The sequence below is a fragment of the Syngnathus scovelli genome, chromosome 18, assembly GCF_024217435.2.
Source record: "Syngnathus scovelli strain Florida chromosome 18, RoL_Ssco_1.2, whole genome shotgun sequence".
NCBI classification, from domain to species: domain Eukaryota; kingdom Metazoa; phylum Chordata; class Actinopteri; order Syngnathiformes; family Syngnathidae; genus Syngnathus; species Syngnathus scovelli.
In genome coordinates, this window is record NC_090864.1 from 9,319,752 (window position 1) to 9,344,875 (window position 25,124).

The window sequence follows — 25,124 nt, forward strand, 5'->3', positions numbered from 1 at the left end:
GTAAATATGTCAGCCCAGACCCATAAGGTCTTATAGCAAACATCAATCTCACAACAGGGGGTTCCTTCTAGTCTTCTCTTCTTTGTTGCTCTTCCAGTATTGGTACATACCCGCAGAAAGAAACTGTCATCCTGACAGATGGAGAATTATTATTTCCATTGAAACATTCAGTAGTTCTTTTCATTGTTTTTGTTTTTTTTATTTTTGTGAAAGCCTTGTCGGACAATTTTAATTAATGGCAGGAAAACCACATTTTCTATAGCAAGATTGAGGTTCAACTTTGCAGTCAACGGATGTGAGTTCCATAAATTTTCTAGAGGCCTTGGTAACCCTTTTAATCCCCCCTCCCCGTCATTTAAAACCAAATATTGCTAAATTTCAGCTTTTGTTAGTTCGCCCCGGCACATTGCGTTCTCATGCTTGTCGCTCTTGTTTGTCACGTTCTCTCAAAGCTTTCTTCAGAAAGCTGGGCAGCTTTAGACAGCAATAAATGTTTTTCAAAACACAAAATGAGAATTATACATGTATTTAAAGCGACCGCATAGCTACCTGAATGCTAATATACTCTAAGTACTGTCCGTAGGATATTTGGAATGATTGAGTCATTTAAGTTTGAGGTCTTGGGATGAATATACTTAGTATAATATCCCGAACCAGAATGTTGACAGTCTACCATGTTTTTTTCCCAAGACAAAATAATTTGGGTGGACTTGTGGTCCTGGACTTGTGGTCCTGGACTTGTGGTCGACCCGCACCACAAAATTTTTATGTAAATGGTTGATATTACGTAAATTTTTTCCAGGTTTCCTAACCCTTAATAAAATGAATTCCATAATTTCCAGCAAAAGAGCATGAATTGAGCTCTAATATCTGCTACAAATTTTAAACCGCGCAAAATTTGGGTTGTGCATCATAAAAAGCATAATTCACCATCAAACAATGGGCTTAAGTCATTTGGGATGTGGCGCCTAAAAATATGATTCACATTTGTCACTGAATTTTTACAACAAGAATGGGCCGCAATATTTTTCCAACAATATACTACTAAAAAATGACGGGGGGGGTTAGGGTCACTCACAGCTGTACTTCATAACCAGTTATGAAATTAGTTGCGTCAACAAAACCAACTCGAATTTCTCGTTAGTCTCATGAGAGGGGATTTCTAAATTGTAATTTGACAAATATACTGGAAACGTTTTTTAGCTATGACTGATAAAGCAAGAGTGATTGGGGAATTTGGTGATCATAATTTTATTCTATTTTCTCCCAGTGACTTTGCAAAATAAGTCTATAAAATTTAATAGTGTTTTGCTGTGTTTGCCCTTCTTAGGTGGTCAGTTGACTTTTAGCGTGAGAAAGTATATTATGGTAAGGTATAATTGAGTCATTTAATATTTAGACATAGCAAAGTCATGGACTCCCAGTTTTGCCACAATTTATTCGTATAACCGTAAAGCCAATTTCTTTATTTTGCTGTTGAACATTTTAGATTTAATATGAGACAAGCGCTTGAAATTTCAGCATTTATTCTCATGTATTCTCATTTGATATGTTTATTTTTTTTAAATAACACCAGTCCTGGAAAAATTTGGACACAACTAGCAGATGGAAATGAGAAATATTTTTCATTCTTTTTAAATGTTGTCATTTTAAATCGGGAGGTCATAATCATTACCACATTTGTAGATTTCTGAGAGAAATACACAAAATGTATTTTTATTTCCTATTAGGCAGACACAGACGATCAGATTAGATTGACGTGTGAATAAATAGTGGGTGTGAAAAACAACTGACAAGCGAAAACAAATAAAACAACCGATTCACAGCAGGCCAACATGAAAATTTTCGTGTGAAGTCCAAAATGGCACGCAGTAGGGGAAGGAAAAAAAATAGGTCACAGTCTGTCTGTTTGACGTTGTTGTTTTCTGTTTGGGATTTCAGCTTGTTCCTGTTTAATTTTTTACGACGTGTTTTTATTGCTGTCATCTGTATTTCGACAGTTATTTGATTGTTGCTCTGTTCAAGGCAACCATGTGCAATTGCTGTATATTAAGTTATTCGTTTTATTTCCATCTTGGATCAGACTTCCTGTTCTGCTATTTTATTGCATCACGGACACGAATGTATAAATATTTTTTATGGGGGTCGTAAAAATACAATAAGCTCAACTGCAATTAAATGAACTTACTTACGTATACCACAAGGATGAGAACCTTGCTTTAGTAAGCAATCCTTCATTATGAAGGAATTACGGTGCAAGGTCAAGTATGTTACAATAACACAGATACATGCTTTTTGTATATTACCAATAAAAATTGTGCAGCAAAGTAATAATAATAATAATTGGGCCCCCCCATTTCATGTGCCCTATTTCATGTGAATTTAGGGAGATATTTTAAAAACTGTCTCCAGCCTCAAGTGCAGAGTTAAAAAAAAAAAAAAAATGTGAGTTTAAGTTTCATCAACATCAGAAATCACATAATGGTTGGAAATGTTTACACCGTTTCACCTCCCTGAGGGAAATTAATCTTCTCTTCCATTGTATTTATGTAGACAATTAATGAGAGACTTTTAAAAAGGTTGAAATAGTTTCCCATCTGACATCTGCATTAGATGTAGTAACCTCTCCAGCAGATGGATGGTATGTCTTCCAAGCTCAAAAGGGGCCTTAACCTGTATGGGAATGCTATTTATTTTAAATTGTCAGATTAGTGGGAATTTATTGGCGAGCGTTCAGTGAACATACGTATCAGTGCTAACTCGCAATGTGTGTATTCTGGCAGAAAATATCAATTTGCAAGTAGTTTACATAGAGAATTACAATTAAGATTTTTTTTATTTATGCTTCTGTGACCACCATAATTATAATACAGATTTTTATGCGATACAGCAATTAAATTTTAAGGTATCATTCTTCCCATTATGTCATTTTCGTGTTTTTTTTAATTGTTGAACCAACTTTTTTAAATGACATCACTTTCTTACTGGTCATCTAAATTGTGTGATCCTGGAATTTTTTTTTTTTTTTAGTCCACAAAAATGAAACGCATGGCCTAAAATCATCATTTGGGCATTTGACTAAGTTGAGGTCTTGTGAGTCTTGCTAACATTTCATGTGACTTTTGAGATTTTCCACAATTGACTTGAACTTTAAAGGTTACCGGCACATTGTATTTCATAATAATATTTTTAAGTCCAAAAAAAAAAAAAAAAATCTCATGCAGTGCTGTAATGACCAACACAACAAAAAGTGTGTAGAATGTTTTTTTTTGAGTGCTCTGAACATCAAGTTTATTTCCTATACTAAGTATTTTTCCAGTCATATGGATTAGATTTAAATGGCAACGGGGGGTGGGGGGCACATGAAGGGGTGAGCAAATTATATGGAAAATACAACACAAATTCCAGAAGGCACCTACATCCTGACAGACAAGTGAAAACAACGTGAACAGATTGTTTGGAATGTGACATGTCTATGAATTCACACTTCTAATTGCAGTTATTACCTGAGCGCCTTAGAGTCCATGACGATATCACCCATCCATTATCCTCATAAGTACTTTCTTGATGTCAGGACTGGGGAGCAGCTTGAACCATGTTTTCCTTTATCACACGCGGAATCAAAAAAAAAATGTCAAAATGAAAGCCAAGATACATTAGTTGGATGCGCAGATTAGCTTAAACCTGGACTACAAAAAAATTAAATATAATGTAAGGGCTCAAAGTGTAACCAGATATGTTAATGGCATCCATACTGGAAGCCAAGCTGTATGAAGAGATGATGTGTAATTTTGCTCTAAAAGTACATCGAATAGCTTGGGTATCAGCAGAACAAATCACAGAAAATCAAATTGACCACATCAGCATCAGTCAATGTTTAAGACTAGTAGGTCTAAGAGCAAAAAACTGAAGCAGATGTTTCGACAGACCACCGACTTTTCATCGAAATCTCAAGTTCAAACTGAAAAGATTTAATACAGATGCGGCAAGAATGGATAACAGATATAAAATCACTCTAGTCCAGAATCATCAACCTATCTAGCAGGTGCTAGAGGACTTGGAAGAGGACGAATTCCTCGGCAAAATGACAAATGACAAGAAAAGCATCACACAAAAGAGAAACAAGGATGTGAAAAGGAAGAAACTAAACTGAGTTTTGAAACTGCAGCAGCTCTGAAAAAACAAAATGGCTGTAAAAGAAAGCGATCAGGTGAAAAGACAAAGACATTCCAGTCGCAACTGTATACGAACGGCAAAACTCAAACAAGATAGGAATGACATTCAACAACACACAAGCCCTCAGAGATTCCTCAATTTTCTTTGCAATTGATACTCAATAGTACAAAACAAAGAACCGCAAAGGGAATGATACGGAAAGTGTAGACGTTCAAATATTACACTGCAAATGGGCTTGGATTGACCGCACACTTGGCAAAGCAACAGACACTGTTCACCAGACCATCACTGAATTAGAACATGTCAGACAAGAGAAGTAGCGAAAGACCAAGTTCTGCCTGGCAAAGATCAGCACAACACAAAAAGTGGAACAGTAAAAAGACTTGAGGATGATTGATGATGATATTGCAGACATGTTATTTATAGCACCTGGGTACTGTTTCAAATTGAGGGGGGGAATGCAAAAAATGTCTCCTTTCATACTGTTCATTTTAAATCAAATTTTATCTTTTGGGTCAATCTTGACCTGAGGCAAAAACAAGAGACAAAAGTAAACAATTTTAACAATGACTGATCATCAACCAATATTGCTTTTAAATTGTGGTTTCAGGACAATTATTTTAACAAAAACAAATAAAGACATAACTGATGCTATCAGCCCTTTGGTTCCCAGAATGTTAGCCGTGTCTTCATTTTATTTTTTTTCCATTAAACATTCGAATTATATGTGCAACTGTTGCCACGGGAATATCAAGCTGCTTGGAGATGGCTTGGTTGACCATGTTTAAGATTTTCTTTGTAATCTCCTGAAACTTTAGGCACGAAAATAATTGAACAGGCCTTTTATATTCTATTTCTTAAATTTCAATTCAAAAGTCTGATTTTCATTGGTCATTCTTTCAGTATTTTTTAATTTCTTTAGTCAATTTAATTCTTTTTTTATTGGCTGTTGTGTGGTGAATTAGCAACAATTTTTCCCAATGCGTGTAAAGTTGAATTTGCTGGAAGGGTTCCAGAAAGACCATATAGGTCAATGATACTTTCAGGACTGAGAGGCGTGAAGACAAAGAGGGGCGGGTTCTGCGCATGTGTTTGCCTACTTCTCAAATAAGTGAGAGTGCAGGGAGACACAGACAAAGCAAGCTTGAACCTTCTGGTAAGCAGGCCAGGAGACCTTTTGTGGCTTTGTTTTGATTTAATAATCCTTTCAAGTGGTACTTTATGACAACAGAGCAAAGGAGACTGGTTGCAGTCAGGATGAAGCTGTCAATATGGTGTTTATGTGTGCTTCATCTGGCCTTTGTCAGCGGAGGACTTCTCACCAGCAAAGATCTCCAAAGTGGCACCCGTGATTTGACAAAGATCTCCAGCAGGGCAGGTGAGACACCACAAGCCAGATGTTTTTTTTTTTTTCTTTTTTCCCGCCCTCTACTTAGAGATTAGTGTCATTAATAAACCCGAGTAGCTAAGGATTAACATTGGATTGTGTAATGCAATGGTGGGAGACCTCCAGCATGCGGGCCGAATCTGGTCTGCGAGAACATTGAATGTGGTCCACCCTGCAATTCGAAAAGCAAAATTTCAGAGGAGCTGTTTTAAAAAACCTTGAAACCATCTACAATTTCTCATTATATAGACTATTACAAGTATTTGTTATTTTTAATGTGGCCTTTGAAATTCTTGCAGTGCCTGAAAATAAAGTTTCCTCATCCATGACTGAGAGCTGAGAAAATTATCACGTTGTAACCAAAATGAGATGGACTATAAAACAATTGAATTATATGTTTATGATTGTGGTTTTGGTTTGGAATAGTGTGCAACTGCAATTTATGATAGCACATTGAGAGTTCATTTGAGTATTTTGATTAAATAGATGAAATGTGTTAAATTCATCTGAGGTCAGACAATGGAAGAAGACTGAAAGTAGTGAATAAGAAAACTTCTAAAAGTGCATTTAAAGCTCTTTAAAGTTAAAAGGGTCAATTAATTAAAACAAATAACCTACAACAGGGCAAACTAATATTAATTTAATTATTTTGCTCCAGCAACATCATTATTTTGTGCTTGCTTTCTGAATTTGAATCAGTTCCAGAATGACTGGTGGATCTGTAAGCATTTTAATGCCAGAACATTTTTTTCTGCTCCGGCAACGTAACTGATGGCAGAGTATTTCATTACACATGCCTGCACTTCAATGCAGATGTGATTATTTTCATGTGTATAAAATATTTACCTGACATGGCTTCTCATCCACTCTATAGCAGATGTTTGCATTTGCTTTAGATGGTCAAAGACTTAACGCACTCATTGCGCCGACACATTTTTGAAGGAGACGGTCATCAAAAGTGGCGGCCTTATCATTTGGTTGTAAACGTGGCTCGCTTTGGTGTTACGCAACAATTTCATTGGCTTTACTATCATTAAACTAACGTAGGTTACCGCAACCACACTCCATAAATTTTTTACTGAATGTTTTCACTGAGGGTTTTAATAGAAGGTTGTGAATGAGTGCCCAACAGCTGCTCTGGGTTTAAACAAGGTTAATTTTGTAAACATCCATTATGAAAGGTGATTTGAATTTTCCCTGTAAGGAAGTTTTATTTATATATTATAAAGGAAATATTTGAGAAGCGCTGATTTAAAGGGAGAACAATGCAGTAGTGGGAAGTACATCCGCCTTACATTTCTCAGGGGAGTCAGATCGGGATCTTGAAGTTTGCATGTTTTCTTTACCTGGTCAGGTTTTATAGGATCCAGCACACCTTGTGGTCCTACTAGGATAGAAAATCAATCATTTATCTGTCTTGCTCAATTGCAAACATTGAATTAAGAAGGAATTATAGTTGCTCAATGATTTGTTAAGATTCAACACATGCAAACTGTCATATTTAGAACTGCTCTCACATTTGTTTTGACAAAACTCTCAATGTGGTTTGGGTTTATCCAGCAGTACATGCTTCCTACAGAAATATATGCTATAGGTCATGAAAAGAACACACATTGGTGCAGATCCAGGAGTTTTTGCACATGTACTTTTGGCAGAGATCATTTTTTTCCTACAGTAGCAATGCACAGCCCCTACACAAGTCTTTCTGGAAATTGATAGTAACTTTGGCGTAACCATACATGCCAATGATTTGCAGCCTTGTGAAAAGAAATACAACTTTGGGGCGCACCACTTCAGTCCCTAAACACACTTTAACACAATTGTTAACAGTTTTGCATTGGCGGAGGTCTGCACCATCTGGTTGCTCTTGTTATGACCGACATGGTTGTTTGGATGAACCTTTCGTCATCTGTTGGACCGGCCAGTTGTTCTCAAACAGTGGGGCATACTTATTACAATTTTATAGACATCATGCTATTTATATTCACTGAGGAGAGTGGTGTGAAATATTTGTTTCTTCCTGGTGGCATAATAGAAAAATAATTGACAAGCACTGTTAGTGTACATTTATAATCCCACTAACGCCCTCTAGCGAGCACAAACGGAATTGACTGCAAACGTTGGCTAGTGCCAAAAGTTCACCACAATGGACTGCAGTAATATCCTCGTCTTGGCTTTTTCCACAGGAAATGAGATCGTATTTGTGAAGTTTGAACCGCTAATGTGCATGGTATTGTTGAAAAACAATCATTCCCACTTATATGGACTATTTCAAAGCATGTTTTTTCGGGATGTGGGTGGAAAACGGGTACCATAAAAAATAGCAAAGTTCACCGAACTGTTTCAAAGTTGCCTTTTGATTCAACTTCAAGATTCTGCAAGGATTAGAAAAATTAACTATGATATTTTTCTCCCCATAGGCAACTTTCCAAACAGATATAGAACACTCTTTGCAAGAAGAGGCCAGTTTGAACAACAGAAGCTTCTGATGATGGCAAGTTGGAATGCATGATGATCCATCTCTATTTTAGGACAGAAGTTGATTTTTAATTCCAACTTCTCACTAATGGCTGTTTTTTTGTTGCCCCCCCACAGAGGCCCAAAGGGGTGCCAGTACTTTCAGAGGAGTCTTCTACCAAGGCAGCAGCACCCAAACCGGCCGCCAAACCGGCTTCCACCACATGTTCCCAGTTGGGGCAAAGCTGTTTGCCCCATCTGGGTTGCTGTGAGCCGTGTTCCACGTGCCACTGCCACTTCTTCAAAGCCATCTGCTTCTGCAGAAGGATAAATATGAAATGCGGCAAAAATACATAAAATATGCCATCGTACAAATGCTAATGCAACTCGGAGTTGATTAGCCATACCACTGTTGTGTTAATTCAAACATTTCATCTCTCAAGTTAGTTCACTTTGAAGGACTTTATATAACCTTTTATGAAAGGCAACCGCTTGCACAACATTATATGGGTTCATTAACGGTTGAATGGATTTGAACAGTACTGCTATTGTACTATTGTCAGTATTTTTTTGTATTTTTAATGCAATTTTATAATTTTATGATATTGTTTGCAGGAGTGTCATAAGGGGGTAGAAAGTGTTGATGATTGTAAGTGTGTGTGATGTGTGTGTGATGTGTGTCCAATATTATTTTACAAAACACGGGGGGGCTTCCAAAGTACGAAGACGCCCAAGAACTGTATATTCCATACCTTCTATGACTGAAACTGCTGAAATGTGTATGTTTGTGTAAGGGATTTAAATACAGCAATGGAAAAAAAAAATTGTGTATTTTTTCTGTGTGTAGTTGCGCACATTGCTGGCTGCACTAATTCTGCTACTTCAATCTGTTTTTTTTTTTTACCTCCATGCCATAAACAAACTTAAAAAAAAAAAAAAAAAATTGGCAAATGAAGCAAAATTTGTTGATTTTCCGCAGTGGCCGCACCCGTGATGATCTCTTAGGGCACTTTGGTAATTTATCTTGCTAAAATAGCAGAATTTGAAATGTCACTTGGATGGAGAGAAAACACACATTACAACAAGCAGAATAACAAAGAACAGGTGGGAAAACATCAAGGCGGCCAAGGAAAAAAAGATTTTAGAGAGATGAACAAAAGAAACGGCCAAAATACATAACCATGTGCACTAAACTTACAGTAACATTTTGCATGAACTGAATTGAACTGAGCCGCAATTCGGAAGGTAAAACAATGGTTGGCATGCCTGCCTTGCCTCACAGTCACACACTGAAAAGGTTATTTGTGGTTTTGTGCTCCAGGCTACACATAGCTTTGTCACCATCTTGCGGCATGGCATGTTCATGCCAAAGAACTATGTTGAAGTGTTTTGTGGGAGGACATTCAAACAAAAGTATTTTTTAATCGCCTTGTGGTATTGATAGACAATACTTTTTTTTTTTTTTTTTGGTGGGAATAGGGGGATTAGTTCACAGAAGGGCTTTGGTGTTCTCACTTTCTCCATCCATTGTTGAAGGTTTTTTTTTTTTAATTAAGTGCTACAAAAAGCATGCATAGTAATGACAGTCCAACTTTTATAAAAAATGAATTCAGCCAAGTCACACAATACTACTACATACAGTAACAGTATCAAGTCAAGTTCTGTACAGATCATGATAAATGAGGTCTATTACAAAAACATCTGTGATTGTAAAACTAAATGCAAAACGCTTGACATTATAAACACAGATGAGTGTTTTGGAGGTCTGACTTTAAGTGTGACAAAATCCTCTGGCGAGCTGTCCTGCCTTACATCTGCTAACATCTCCAAATAATACACCATTATAATGAACAGCTGTGGTTTTGAAGGGATCTGTACACCATTTCAGAAAATTATTGGAGTGCTTGCACAGATTTTATACTAACCAGACATTCACCAACTGAGCATTTTTGGAATGCAGATGAATATAATTGCAAGTTCCCATTCATCTTATTTTGCTGGTATGCAGCTGACCTCCACATTGATGTCCTCTTTCATAGATCAGACAAGCTTCAGCTGAAGCTTCATTAGACCACTTTGTTAATTAGAATTAGACAGCTAAGCTTTTGTCTCAATCCAGGTTTAGCTAAATAGCTTCAAATCCATACTTGTCCTCACAAGTAGAAAAACTCTGGACAGCACAAGATCTACTAGTGAGGCAAAACTGTCCAGTAGTTGACAACTGATAACTATAAATCACATTATAAAAGTACTTGTCACCATCTAGCACTTGACTAGGACTAGTAGATGCATTATTACTTGAGCAATCCAGTATTAAGGCTTACAGATGTCCTCTAGTGCAGTTTTTCCAGAGGACAAAGGGCGTACTGGTGCATGGACTATGACTGGATATTATAGAATAAAAAATAAATAAATGAAAAAGCCAATGACAAATAGTTGCAATGCAAAAAGGTCTGGCTTATACAGTGTAACACTTGCAGCCATAAACACACACTTCACTTGTGACATGCACGGGAAAAGTCCATGAGTTTATGCAATCTTGTGCATAAACATACTTTTAAAGCACTGTGCTGCGTTTATTCCGTTGTTACGTAGCAGTTTTGTTTTTAAGGGGTGGCGCGCCCGTCGCTGCTGGAGTGTCGGGGTTTTTTTTTCTTTCTTTCTTTTTTTTTCTCCTGCTTAGTGGTTTGTGTACGGGGATGGCGAAAGAACCGTACATGATAGGAGGCCTTTACCCTTTACACGACTGACCGATAGGGAGCCACTGACGCCTAAGCAGCCCGTGGGAAAGGAGAGGCAAACGGACGAGGTATAGACAAACGCTGCCGTCAATGCTGACATCGTCATTACTAAATGACGTTCGTAAAATGTTTTTCACACATCCAGCAGTTCTATACGATGGCGGACGATTAGCAAATGTTGCTAAAGTTTGCTATCAAGCCGGCCGGCTAGTGCCTCGGCTTTGTGAGTAATTTAAGCCTTGCGTGCAAACCTTTATGTAAGACGTGTACTTGTATTGTAATACTAATTAAACCCGTTGTGTGGAGGCAGTCAAACGTACAGCAGCAGAATGAAACTGTTTGCTTGCAATGTTAGCTAGCTGTGTGGCTAACTTGACAGTTAGCAAGCTAGCTAGGTGACTTTAGCTTTTCACTACCCGAACATTATCGTTAGCCTTATCGGGTAGAATTAAACATGACAGTTGTTGTTCATCGTTGGTTTTGATTCGCAGTGAATCATATGATGTTTTGTAAAATGAGCTGATTATTTTGGTAAAACTCTTTGAGCTAACACTAACGAGACAGTAGTTCGTCCAAAGATAGCAAGTGGCGTTAACGTCATTGTTTTGAGATCCCACCAAGGTGTTTTACTTCTCAATCCAATATTGTAATTCTATTTACAGAGCTCAGCAAGACAAGACGATGTGAACAATTGACGGTTTAAATCTTTTTTTTTTAGTTAATGACACTACAAATTCAGACAGGGCAGGCATCCTTTTTGAATCATGTTAGTTAGAATATGACAACATATATTTTAATTCTATTGTATGGCAATCATTGTGAGATTACAGAGGTGACAGACTCCACTTAAATAAAAGTAGAGATAAATTTTAAAAAAAGACTGTTAAATGTAGATTTCCTGATCCTGTATTTAGTAAACACGCTCTGTAATGAATGACCTTAAGTACAAAAGTTTAAACAGTTACCACACTGGCCATAAATCTTGGTTTAAAATTCATTGTTCATGTTCAGATATGCATCTCAATAATTTTCCTCGGCTCTAGCTTAGTAATAAATAAAATTTTGGGGTTTTTTTCCTTGCAGATCATGGGACACGGAGTAGGCTAAACTGGAGTCCCAAGTAACAACTGTAAGTATATCAATGCATTCCATTTCAACAGTATAGAGATTTAAAGTTAAGGAATGCAGGGAAAAGAAATATTCATCAATAGTCATTGTCTACCATGCTATATTTTGTCTATGAATATTTATATGTATATTTTTTTGGTGTTCATGACAGTACTACAGATTTCTACAGAGCGATACTGAAAAAGTTAATTCATACTTGATGCAGTTGTGCATGTGATTCAAGCCGTGTGTTGGTTTAAAATTTCCCACTTGGTGTAGGACATGGCCACAGCCTCGCTCAGAGCAGAGTCAAGCCATAACTACAGAGGAACATCACAACTCCATGCAGTTGGTAAGTCCACATTAAATGCAGTATTAAATACACTCACATAAAACTGCATCATGGGCGTTTTAATGCTGTGGAATTACACCCGACCAATATTTCACAATGATGAACAAGAATCCAAGTTCAAACTGTTGGACAGTTCATTCCCCTGTTGCTCATTGTTCAAGGAGATATGATATGCTGTGAAAATTGTTTCGAAAATCACGTTATGAAATAGACAACCTTTGAAGGCACTTTTATCAGTTTGCACCATAGATACTGTCTCGTTAATACAAGTCGACTTACTCTTAGAAGGATCAAAATAACTTGTTTTCAGGATTAATTTCGGTATTCAATCTGTGGGGTACATGCGTACTGTTTTTTTTTTTAAACTGGGTGAGAACCCACACATGATGAAAAACAATCAACATGTTTTCCTCCTAATTGGCTATCGTTCCGTTTATCATCACAATCAGTCCTTGACTCAACCCAACTGAATGTTGACCGCACACGTAAGGGCTTTGCGATTGTAAACATTGAACATGTGTAGCCTTTGTCCTCGACTCCTGACATAAAATTCCTCTCATTTGACACATCTGCTCACTCTGAAACACTGTTCTATTTGCGGCAACTCGATATACCGGTATGATGTGCTTGTCGGTGCTTCTTAGAAAAGGGTGAATTGCTTCTGTCAATGTGTCCTCAAATAGTTTCCTGTGCCAAAATCAAGAGGAAGAAAAGCTTATTTGGAGTTGCCATTTACGTGGAGGTGACCGCAGAGGGGGAATCGCGGCGCACGGCAAAATCCCACAGCTCATCTAGTCCGAAATGGGATGAAAGGCTTACTCTGTAAGACAAATACGTTTTGTGTTCCCACTCGATTAAAACATTTGTTCTTAGTGTTACTTTGTATGCTGCTTACGTGTAACTTCTCACGTGTTTCTGACCCATTAGGAATGTAACACCGCGCAGCCAGGTGGACTTCAAAGTATGGAGTCATCACACCTTGAAGGCCGACGCCTTGCTGGGCAAAGCCTCTCTGGATCTGATAGAAACCTTGGAGCAACATGAAAGCAAATGTATGATTTAAAAAAGAAAAAAAACATCTTGTTTTGTTTTGAACACATTCGTTTTGTTGGCTCCGCAGTGGAGAATGTGAAGGAGGTGCTGAAGCTGAGTGTGGAGCACAAGGGCGTTATGGTGCCAGCAGGGGAACTGACCGTATACCTGGACGGGCTTACTGTTAACGATCAGGAGGAACTGGCACCATTAACCAACGGGAATGCAGAAAATGGCTCGAGTAAGATCGGCAATTTTTTTTGTTGTTGGCCTGTTCTGACATGTTCTAGAAATGTAACCCGATGTGCAAAACAGATTGTTTCACAAATTGTTTGACAAGTTTAACTGAGGTAGAGCCAATAACAACAAGGAAAAATAAAACTTGGATGGGTAATTTTGCGTAGCCCATAACACTTTGCCTGTCACATCCATTATATGCTGATAAAGAGTGAATTGCATACTGTTGTTGTGATGAGAAGCCAGTATTTCTTGGCAGCGTCAGTGGAGAAAGCATCCTTCCCAACGAGATAAGCTTTCACTCTGCTCACATTTTACTGTCATGTTTTTTTTTTTCCCCACTTCTGATGAATTTGGTCTTGCCAGCATTCTTATTTATTTTTTTCCGAGTATCCACATGTACACTTAAGCCGCAAATTTGCTTGCAAATGATTAACATCCTCCATGCCTCTTCAGAAGTCCAACAGAATGGTGATGCCATCCATGAAAATGCAGAATCTTCTTCCTCAAGGGCTGCCAACAGGTACAAACTTTTCAGTGATACATATGTCAAGTTTTGTGTATTTAAAAAAAAAAAAAAAAAGAGTATTAGCGCAACATATACATTTCACCTTATAGCACAGTGAATGGGACAGACCCGAGCCTCCGTTCAGTTTCCTGTTCAGCCTCGAATGGCTTGGATAGTCAGGTGCCTTCTAGTTCCTGTAGCCCGGCCCTCAGTCGCGTCGTCAATGGTGACGTCACGCCCAACTCCACACCAAGTCATCAACCCTCAGATAGTGATACAGAGAGCAGGACTCGTGAGTAGAAGTTTTACTTTGCAGTTTGTATTAATTGATTTTTTTTTTTTTTTTTAACAAATCAAGTGTCATCTGCTACAACAGGTGATGTGTTGCCCCAAGCAGAAAACCCCGAGGATCATACTCCAGATGCCCTTCTGCCAGATTCCGACACAGCAACAAATGGCACATCTCAGCCGCCGCCTGCACAGGCTCCCACCTTTTCTTCTGCCGCTAAGCCGAACGATGGTGCTGTTGCCTCCTCCTCCACCCCGGGTGCCGCCGCCGCCGCTGCTGCTGGTGCTGCCGCCTCATCGGCGTGCAGTTCCTCAGCACAGGGGGCCACTGCTATCACGACACCCTCATCATCAGTGTCCGCCTCCCCAGTGCCGGGGGAAGCAAATACGTCAGCTGCCAGCGGGAGCAGTAGTAGCGCTGCAACAGTAACTACCGATGGGGCCAAACCCAGACAGCAGGCCCCTGCACCTGGAACCCCAGATCCTCTTCCACCTGGGTAATAAAAAGAATACTTTCTAAATCCCATTTCCCAGAATCTTTCTAAAATTCTTCCACACATCAAATCTGGCCACAGGTGGGAGCAGAGAAAAGACCCACATGGGAGAACATATTATGTCGACCACAACACCAGAACTACCACCTGGGAAAGACCTCAGCCACTTCCACCAGGGTGAGCTTCAATTTCTTTGTTCTCTGTCCCAGCCCACTTAAGGTAAAACTTAAATGGGGGGGGGGGGGGGGGGGACTGACAGACTGTTAACCTCTTTTTCCTCTTTTGTCTCTCTATTAGATGGGAGCGTCGTGTCGATGACCGGGGCAGGATCTACTACGTGGATCATAACACCCGAACCACCACGTGGCAGCGTCCCACGATGGAGTCAGTCCGGAATTTTGAGCAGTGGCAGAGTCAGCGCAGCCAGCTGCAAGGAGCTATGCACCAGTTTAACCAGAGATACCTCTACTCTGTAAGAATGCCATCATTTCTTGCGTGAGCTTGTTGTTCCTCCAGCATGCAAGTTACACATATTAAAGTAACTTTAAGGCAAAACCTCCAGCTTTTATCAGGTTGGGTTTGGAACCTCCCTAATTCTAAAGTCTTTTCATCCCGGTAATAATGACATCCTGCCTGACTATGATTAGCTTGCAAAATTCATCAAAAGACAGTCAGAGCAGGGACGTATTGAAAAGTGCCAGCCACCAATGGCTTTCTTTTACAACATCATAAAGTCCAGCTCTTTCTTCAATGTTTCTTTTTTCTTTACGCGCCATACTTTTGGAATATTCTTTTGCCAGGTTCAGTGTTTCTAAATGGAGGTGTGTCGACATTCCTCATTTTTTAGGCATCCATGATGTCTGCTGAGAACGATCCTCTTGGCCCGTTGCCTCCTGGTTGGGGTGAGTTCACATAGTGATTCATTCAGAGGCTGGATTGATTGTATGTGTTGACAGTGTGACGCTTCCATTGATTACATATGTAGTTCATAATAGTTTTGCAGCGCCGATACTGAATGTGTCAAAAGTAATTTGTTACCATTGCAGTCTTCACTCGACATTCTGTTCTTGCTATTGTCTACAGACCACAGAAGATGTATCGTGGCCCTTGTTTTTAATTATTGTCTCTTTTTTTTTTAACATCTTTAGAGAGACGTGTGGACTCCAATGACAGAGTGTATTTTGTCAACCACAACACAAAGACAACACAGTGGGAGGATCCCCGAACCCAAGGGTGAGCGCAAACGAAACATTTCATGTGAAGTTTAACAAATGACATGTAGTGAAAACAAGGTCCAAACATGAATGTCCAAACAATTGGCAAATTATTAAAACATGTCCATCTTGAGACTCACAACAAAGTATTGCAGTCAAACATATTTAACTTAAAATGTAACCAATTTTTTTGGGGTGTGTTTCAGGCTGCAGAATGAGGACCCTCTGCCCGAGGGTTGGGAGATTCGCTACACAAGGGAAGGCGTTCGATACTTCGTAGATCATAACACCAGAACGACGACGTTTAGCGACCCCCGCACTGGAAAGTCCTCTGTGTAAGATTGAAAAATATATATATTTACACGTGTATATTAAATGTTATATTGACTTATTAGCCAGGTCTCATTTGACTGATTGTGTTAAAGTGCGATCTGTCATTCAACTTCACTTTTTTTGATCATTTGTGTCTTCAGCACCAAAGGTCCACAGATAGCATATGAGCGCAGCTTCCGATGGAAACTTGCCCATTTTCGCTACTTGTGCCAGGTTTGTCTCTTTTACGCTTTATTTGATCCAACTCGCTTGCACTTTCAGTTCATATTCTATTTGTTCCCAGTCGAATGCCCTCCCGAGCCATGTGAAGATCACCGTATCTAGGCAGACATTGTTTGAAGACTCATTCCAGCAGGTAAATAGATTATGTCCACTCCTGCTCCCAGCATTGTTGTCAGTGTTACAAGCGCAAAGACAATCATAACATTTGAAGTGCTACTTTTTTTATGGGGTGTTTTTGTTTTTATTGGGTGTGTTATAGATTATGGCCCTGAAACCTTATGACTTGAGACGGAGACTTTACGTCATCTTCCGAGGCGAGGAAGGTCTTGATTATGGAGGCTTAGCCCGGTAATACATAAAAATGAATGATAAGAATGCGTAACTGCATTCATAAAACTTGTGTCCTTATTTACAATCTGGTGGCTCGTTCCTAATGTATTTTATTTTGTGTTTCCTCTCTCTCTTGTCAGGGAGTGGTTCTTCTTGTTGTCTCATGAGGTGCTGAACCCCATGTACTGCCTGTTTGAGTACGCTGGCAAGAGCAACTACTGTCTGCAGATCAACCCAGCTTCTGCTATCAACCCAGACCACCTCTCATATTTCTGCTTCATAGGCAGATTTATTGCAATGGTATACTGCAAAAAATCCATCTCTCACGGCAACACTAATGGCTTATTCTATAGAATAGAGAGCATTCGTATAATCTTTTATTATACACCCTATACAACCATCTACTGAATCATATGTGCATTTTCTGCACTTTCAATTTGAAATACATGAATGTCCAGTTTTTGAATACAGGAATGGAAATGTAAGCGTTTTAGTTATCATTGATTGTAGCATTGTTAAAATTATACACTGATTTTGTTTTACTGACTTAAAGATAAAACATAAAGAAAGAGCGTAAAGAGAATACTATTTATGCCAGTGTACCTCAATCCTTCTAGCAGTCTGTTGGTAGAACAGTCTTAAAGTCGTCATGTTGTGAAGGGGATTTATGGACTACAGTTTATGCCAGCCAACTCACAACTGTGCCACTGTTCTGCACACAGCTTGGAGCAAGCATTAAACACACAGGGCAAGAGGTGTTGAAGCTGGTGCTAATCAATTTTCTTACTCTGTTCTTAGGCACTTTTTCATGGAAAATTCATCGACACAGGCTTCTCCCTGCCTTTCTACAAACGAATGCTCAATAAGAAGCTCATTCTTAAAGACTTGGAGTCCATCGACCCAGAGTTTTATAACTCTCTCATATGGATCAGGTCTGCATTAAGATTATGTCACAAGTGGGGACTATGCATGCTTGTTCTTTTTTTTTTTTTAATTCATGTGAAACTCGTCATAGGGACAACAACATTGAGGAGTGTTGTCTGGAGATGTATTTCTCAGTCGACATGGAGATCTTGGGCAAAATCACATCCCATGACCTCAAACCCGATGGCACCAACGTGCTCGTCACTGAGGAGAACAAGGAGGAGTACATCAGGTTCTGGCACTTGGATATTTTTAAGCAAAAAAAAAAAAAGTCTTCTGATATCATTTGGCTTATATTCAAATGTGCTGTGTGACCTGCAGTTTAATGGCTGAGTGGAGGTTCTCCCGTGGAGTTGAAGGTCAAACCAAAGCTTTTCTGGATGGTTTTAATGAGGTGGTTCCACTTCAGTGGCTCCAGTATTTCGATGAAAAGGAGCTGGAGGTAAAGCAGCGTTGCTCTTCCTGATTGGGGTGTGATGCTTTGCACTCTTGAGTTGCCTGGCAGTGTACGTATGTGTATATGTGCGATCCAGGTCATGCTGTGCGGCATGCAAGAGGTGGATTTGCAGGACTGGCAGAGGAACACAGTATATCGCCACTATACCAGAAACAGCAAACAGATCATCTGGTTCTGGCAGGTACTGTCCCATACACTATGTACTATGCCATCCAGATGTGGAAAAGCATATTTCCCTGACACAAAGTAAGATGGGCTATAAATTGAAAGCTGCTAACATGGTATGGTTACACCTCCAACAAATGTCTTTTCTGTTCAGAAGTATTTTTACACCTCCCGTCCAGACTCCAATAATAATCTTTCCTCCCTTTCAGCTTGTGAAAGAAGTGGACAACGAAGTACGTCTGCGCCTTATGCAGTTCGTCACTGGAACTTGCAGGCTTCCTCTGGGCGGCTTCGCTGAGCTCATGGGTTAGCTGGGCCACGCAAACACTTCAAACATCCTTGTTCTGGATTTAGATTTTTTTTTTTTTGCCCCCTTTACATTCTTGACCTTGTTTTTCCACTGTAGGAAGTAACGGGCCTCAGAAGTTCTGCATTGAGAAAGTTGGTAAGGAAACATGGCTTCCCAGGAGTCACACATGGTGAGTGGGAAAGCCCCATCGTTTTTTTATCATTGTGGAACCTTACAAGTCGATTTGAGAACAAAACCCGTGTAATAGGGTTGTGATTCACTTTTTGTGAGTTCACCAATTTGTGGATTTTGTTTGGTTGGGGGGGCATCATGTGACATCTTGGTGTCAAGGATTTATATTAACCTGAGTGAGCTTCATTTCTTCAGTCAAGTAGTGCTTTGTCGCCATCATGTGGCCATTGAAACGATTTCAACTACTTTGACCTCGTGTGTCTACAGCTTCAACCGTCTGGACTTGCCCCCTTACAAAAGCTTTGAGCAGCTCAAAGAGAAACTCCTCTTCGCCATCGAGGAAACGGAAGGATTCGGACAAGAATAAACGGAGCCCCCCCCCCCCTCCCACTTTTTTCTCCTCCCCCTCATCACTGATCGTTTGACCGAAATCAATCAAATAATTGCACAAGATAACCACCAATGTAAATAAGCTATTATATCAGTTTTCACCGATCTTAATTTGCAGCGTCATTCTTGCCGCAATCTGTTTTTTAATATATGGAACCCCCATCATGATATATGCAAGCCTCCCTACCTTTTTAATCTTCTGTTTAAAAATACAGAAAACATATTTTAAAACATATTTTAAAAATGACGGCTTTTGCGGGGAAAAAAAACTAGTGTTTTTGGACATGATTTATTGTCTAATGAAATCTTTTTTTTTAAAGCTCTAGTTCTATAGAGCTTTTAAGCAGTTTTCATCAAGTGGATAAAAACAAAACATTTCCTGTAAAATATGTTTGCGTGCTTTTAAAAAAATATATTAGGCCTATACAATTCGGTGAGCAAATTAAAATCATATTGACCTTGAGGGAAGCACTTTGGGTTATTAACTAAATCATTAGTTAATAAACTGTGACCGGGGGTTTGTTTTTATTATTCGATTAATCAATAGGAAAATCAATTACAAAAATATTGTGACAGCCGTACAACAGTCAAATCTGCGAGCGCCCTACAGCTGAATCGTTTCTATAGGGCTCTTTCTGTTGCCATCAAATTTCATGACTGTCTTTAATTGTTCATCTGAATTGTACAGGATGTTTTGATTTGCAAAAAATATACAGGGCAGTGATGTATTTTTTATTTTTTTTGTCCTGCTTCCAACTACTGAGTCAAAGTGCCCTCACACACACTTGGACTCTTGTTGAATACAACCGAAATTACCCATGACAAACAGTCACTAGTGACTTATTGTGTAAAATGTTGCAGGCCCACGGTGACCTCGGCTGGCAGTGAGGCGGAATGACACGCTAAGTCAAGAGTTTAGAACATGGGTGTCAAACCTTTTCCTCGGATTCCAGCGATAATGTGCTTTAAATTATTTATATAACGAAAAAAAATGCAGTACAGTTAAAAAAAACATGTCAAAACGTTGTGTATGCATGCAACACCGACCTTTTATTATCCAAAATATTAAGTGGGTAGATCTTAAAAGATTCTCTTGGTGAATCTACGAGCTTGTGCAAGTTTGTGCTTTTCTGGCCACTTTCCAAGCCGTTAATCTGTCTCCTCCCGGCTTCTCTTTATATTTTTTTATTTTATGCCTCATTCAGTACACCGAGATTGTTGGCAGCGTCGCCCAGTATCCCCTCGCTTCCCACAATTCCACCGTTTATACTCACTTCACCCTGAACAACACCGGTGCTTTTTTTTTTTTTGTCAGTGGTCTAAATTCAGACTGAAACTTTAGTTGGATCAAGATGCTTTTAGTTTTTTTTTTAATTTGGTCTAGCTTGAGCTGGAAAGGATAAATGGTGATAATCGGGAGGAAACGTATCGTATTGTAGCAAAAAGGAGCCGACTTTGAAAACTGTGCTTCCTTTTTTTTTTTTTCCTTTTTTCAATCGCAAAGCTGTAATCGAAACGAATCCGAAACTGTGTATGTGAATACTCCTTGTACAAAGCTAATGACAGATAGCGTACTTAGATATTATAATAAATTGCAGAGCCGCCGTTCCAGTGTTTGGAAATCTGTGATGCCTTTTGTTTCATATCAGAAATAGACTGGGAGTGTTTCAGTTGGCCTTCAAGGCAGGAAGTGTCACGCGTGCCAGCTGCATCGTAGGCTTTCTGAAAGGCATCCCGACTGTAACATATCGCGTGTAGATACACACTGTAAACACCTACTACACTGTACAGAATGGCCCTTTACCGGTGTATAGAGTATTCATTTTTAAATCAGCTTTCAGCCATTTGAAATGGAGAGATGGATTTATGAGATACAAATAAATACGTGAATGACTCCCTCCCATGCCATGATTGTGCTTTTATTTTCAAGTTGTGAGGATGGTCCCCCCCCACCCCAGAGGAGATGAGTAATTTCTCATAAAACTATGTTAACAATTAGAGAACATCAGGTGTCAGGTTCATCTGAACTTCTTTAACAGGTCAACGACTTCTTGATGGACCTGGACACAATGGAACAGAAAAGCAAATTGGCACAAAGTGTGTTCCTCATGTGTAATACAGTAACTCCGTGATTGTTTAGTGTACCTCTTTGTCTTCGTGCGTGCGCGGCGGGTAATCTTTAGCTTTGTTTAGCCACAGCAAAGCTTTTTGCTCATCCTTCATGGCCATGTAGGTCTTCCCAAGCATCAGGAGGTTTTTACTGTAGAAGTTTGGATCCACTTGGAAAAGAAAATAAGGAGTGACTTATTGTAAGCTGTTTCGGTATTCAATATTGTTGATTGATATCCAGAAAGTTTTACCTTGTTCAGCTTTCAGGAAGAACTGCAAAGCCTAGAATGAAAAGACATTTTAACTAAACTTTAATAGATGTTTTTTTTTTTTTTATTCTTACCTCCTCATACGTGGATGTCGGAGGTGACGAAAAAATAACCGCTGCCACCTTGCGTTGATACCACGGCAGCTCAGCAAAAGTAAAACACCTAATGTAAACGGGAGGGAGAAAAAAAAGTTGAAGATATCTTAATGACAATATGTGTATAATTAGAATTGAAGATCTCGACTCACCAGTAACCCAAAATGTGCAAGGATGTTGCATCTTTGGGGTTGAGCTCCAGGGCTCGCTAGGACAAAATCAACATTCCCAAAATTACATTTTATATCATCTAGTGAACGTATGGCATAGGGCTAACTCTCACCTCTAGATGTTCCCGGATTTTGATAGAATTTCCTATTTTGACCTTGACTCCCTCGTACTCCCCTACATCACTCAGGCATATTGCATACCACTGGGGGAAAAAAAAAATAAAAGATCTTAGATCTTATACAAAGAATTGGAAAGATACATACAGTTGTGATAATGAAGCAAAATGTCTTACTTTGTGTGCTGCAAAACACTTGTCATCTTTCTCCAAGGATTTCTTTGCATATTCAAAGGCCTCATACATCAGCTGTTTCTTCAGTCCTTCCTTAGTTTCGGGCAGCTCGGACACATCACGGGACACCCTTGCCAGCCTCCACAAGAACTCGGCATTATCGCTGGACACACAAAAGGTGCTAAAATTGTGACGCACAGTAACACACAATTTGAAATGCGATTCCTCACCTGTCTTTGTACTGCAATAGGAGCTGGTAGAGTTTGTGTGTCTCCGCACAGCTATAAAGATAGTCGGCCTGCTCAAGAACCTCCTCTTCATAGAACACAAATACACATCAAACCTCAGTAAAGTACCTTCTTTCCTTTATTTATGCTGATTCATACTTTTTTTTTTTATTCATTCATACTGAATTGTGATCTACCTTTTTCTAAAGCGAGGAGCACCGCTGAATGCTGCAGCCTGCAATAAGCTCCATATGTCAGGCACGAGAGCGTTGGGAGTCCCAGCAGGAATGCGGCCTTTCCACTCTGCGCCGGTAATCAAAACAAGGTAGATGAAGACGTTTTGTTTTAACGTTACTAGGCGGTTCCTGACGTGTGACACATGTGGCCGCACTCGGGTCAAAAGCACTATGGCTGAAAAATGCATTTGGTATCCTCACAGTCACTCATGAAAATGTGAAATAATGAATTTCCAGTGGCAAAACATTTTCACATTTTTTTATTATATCATTTATCATTTTCTCATGTTTGTTAATGTGTAAATGGTTAATATTAGTTGATTAACCAGTCAGGCAAGGGCTTGCCATGTACTGACAGTTACTGGTTTTTATTACATCAATTGGAATTTATGTCCTGTGTTTTTCAATTAATTACTGTAATTATGATTTTACTACAGCTTTAGTATAGGTTTGTTAAGGATAAAGTTTAATGAATGTTACCTGTTTTTCTTGAAAACACTTTTTGTTTTTAGGTTTAAATTTTCCTCCAATTGTGGGATGACCCTTCATCCATATGTCATGTGGTCAAATTTTAGAAACATCTTAAAATGTCAATTGCATCAACAAAATGTAAAAAAAAAAAAGCACGTTCTTAACTAAATGCCGACCTAACTCCAATTAGATTTCCCTGCATGTTGAAGGCGATGAGCAACATAGTGAAAAAGCATCAAAGTAAATATAAAATGCAACCAGTATTTACGTTGAGAACATTGGCGACCCTTCTAGCAGAGGACCAGTAAAACCGATTAGCCGTTCTGATTCGGATCCCTTTCGTCCACGCTGCATACGCGAAAGTCCTGTTGAAACATTGCGTCCAGAAGAATCCAGCCATCGCGTCTGAGGTCCGAACCGGGAGTGAGGGGAGCCCTCACCTGTCAGATATTTACCAACAGTCACTCGGGAAGGGTGTCATTCAAGAGCGCTCAAGGAAGACGTCGAAAATCCGAAAGCACATCTTCCGGTTTGTAATTCCTTGCCATATTCTCACTTATATCTGTATATTTATTAATCGTATGTTTTTCAGATTTAAAGCAGCTGACGTAGATTGATTATACCGTGCATGATTGTTAAAAATAGTCAAGTGGTGCCCGAGTGTGGATTTCATATTCCTTCGCGACATTAAAACGGATCCATCATTTACATATAATTTTATAAAAATGTCACGAAATAGAGCTTGTACATAAGATATCAAAACAATTTTTAAACAACCCACACTCGTTCAATTGTATTTTGTTCTTGAACGCATCACGGAAAATTGTCCGTGTGTTTAAAATAGTCGATGAGAAACTTGGTAAAGACTTTCGATCCGTAGTATCCGTTCCCACTTTCTCAATCAAGCAGAGCCTGTCATACAGTACATATGTACGTTTAGTTTGTGATAATAAATTACTTCTGTTCAGCTTTACATATGAATTAATACATGTTTAGTTTCTTACCCACAAATCTACCCGTGGGAGTGAATACTTTACTTAAATTAAAAAATCATAGAGGTGGAAAGATGGGGACACTCAATTTTGGAGACCTACAATAAAACTAAAAGTCATATTTATGGAACATCATTATACCAGGAGTCTTATTCTGGTGTGAAAAGACTAATTACGGTAGTTGACAACAATCTATGTTTTTTACGTAATTAACGTCTGAACAGTTATTACAGAAACAGCCATCTAGCTGCGTAACTTATCAAACCCCGTCAAAAAGCTGCTGTCACAGATGCTCTAAAGATAAACAGCATTAAAAAGCGCACATTGTGACGCATGCTTTCCCTTCTCCTTATCACTGCGTCTTCTCTTGCATAATTCAAGCGCAAATAGTGACACACGCACCCACGTTTTGTGAGTGAAGGGAAACTCAAGATCTGCTTGCCTGTTTGAGATCGCAAATTTGGCGATGAAATGCTTAGTGATGCTACTCCAATCTACGCTGACGAGTGGGGAATAAATGTAAATGCAGCGTAGCCACCGCCTGGGGGCGCCATTGGCCTTAGCTCGTCTACTAGGATGCTCGAATGCAAAATAATAATCTGTGCAGCTGACCTTAACGCTTCTGCCCTATGGAGAGCTTCTTGTTTGTTCCTGTGAGGTGCTCTTATGGTAAGCATCAGAATACCCAAAATAATACAAACCTAAAATCCTGATAACGATTATTTGTTTCCTACAGGTGATGGGTGGAAATCTCGAGAACAATTCCTGGAAAATTTGGAAAATACTCAACTAAATTATCTGGCGTGGTATTAGGGGCGTGTAAGCATATTTTAGGTGAGGGTCCCCGCAACCCCCTCAGTCATCTTGCAAATGCCATGTAACACGCACAGAAACCAGTTGAGCCATGTTACCATCCTGATAAGTTCTGTTTCTGAAGATCTTCTCAGAAATCTGTCACAGAAGTAATGTC

The 25,124-nt window shown here is 39.2% G+C and overlaps 2 protein-coding genes across 3 annotated transcripts; one reads left to right on the top strand and one right to left on the bottom strand.

The window, feature by feature from the left end:
* The first annotated feature begins 10,664 nt into the window (after positions 1-10,664).
* On the top strand, positions 10,665-21,198 carry LOC125986070 (NEDD4-like E3 ubiquitin-protein ligase WWP1). 2 transcript variants are annotated; one of them, XM_049749457.1, is made up of 25 exons: positions 10,665-10,829; positions 11,845-11,890; positions 12,148-12,220; positions 12,904-13,042; positions 13,148-13,272; positions 13,341-13,493; positions 13,946-14,012; positions 14,108-14,289; positions 14,374-14,782; positions 14,861-14,956; positions 15,077-15,251; positions 15,627-15,681; positions 15,928-16,012; positions 16,200-16,328; positions 16,467-16,539; positions 16,610-16,681; positions 16,808-16,896; positions 17,019-17,178; positions 17,677-17,810; positions 17,894-18,034; positions 18,124-18,244; positions 18,336-18,440; positions 18,634-18,730; positions 18,831-18,903; positions 19,173-21,198. In XM_049749457.1, the coding sequence occupies exons 3-25, from the start codon at positions 12,151-12,153 to the stop codon at positions 19,270-19,272; spliced, it is 2,850 nt and encodes a 949-aa protein (XP_049605414.1). In that variant the 5' UTR covers positions 10,665-10,829; positions 11,845-11,890; positions 12,148-12,150; the 3' UTR covers positions 19,273-21,198. The 2 variants fall into 2 exon arrangements, with proteins under 2 accessions (XP_049605414.1, XP_049605415.1); XM_049749458.1 differs by having other exon boundaries at positions 14,395-14,782.
* rmdn1 (regulator of microtubule dynamics 1) lies at positions 21,199-23,888 on the bottom strand. Its single transcript, XM_049749475.2, has 10 exons — positions 23,431-23,888; positions 22,653-22,758; positions 22,459-22,543; positions 22,232-22,391; positions 22,052-22,141; positions 21,921-21,976; positions 21,748-21,835; positions 21,656-21,686; positions 21,441-21,574; positions 21,199-21,355 (listed from the first exon to the last, which is right to left on the bottom strand). Exons 1-10 carry the CDS (start codon positions 23,560-23,562, stop codon positions 21,314-21,316), a joined length of 924 nt encoding a protein of 307 aa, XP_049605432.1. The 5' UTR covers positions 23,563-23,888; the 3' UTR covers positions 21,199-21,313.
* Positions 23,889-25,124: the final 1,236 nt, after the last annotated feature.

Coding starts and splice junctions, on each gene's coding strand:
- rmdn1 (XM_049749475.2), bottom strand. CDS start 23,562: ATGGCTGGATTCTTCTGGACGCAATGTTTCAACAGGACTTTCGCGTAT. Junction 22,544..22,652: donor GCTCCTCGCTTTAGAAAAAG/GTAGATCACAAT, acceptor TGTTCTATGAAG/AGGAGGTTCTTGAGCAGGCC. Junction 21,575..21,655: donor CTTCCTGAAAGCTGAACAAG/GTAAAACTTTCT, acceptor TTCTTTTCCAAG/TGGATCCAAACTTCTACAGT.
- LOC125986070 (XM_049749457.1), top strand. CDS start 12,151: ATGGCCACAGCCTCGCTCAGAGCAGAGTCAAGCCATAACTACAGAGGA. Junction 16,897..17,018: donor GATTATGGAGGCTTAGCCCG/GTAATACATAAA, acceptor CTCTCTTGTCAG/GGAGTGGTTCTTCTTGTTGT. Junction 17,179..17,676: donor TAGGCAGATTTATTGCAATG/GTATACTGCAAA, acceptor CTCTGTTCTTAG/GCACTTTTTCATGGAAAATT.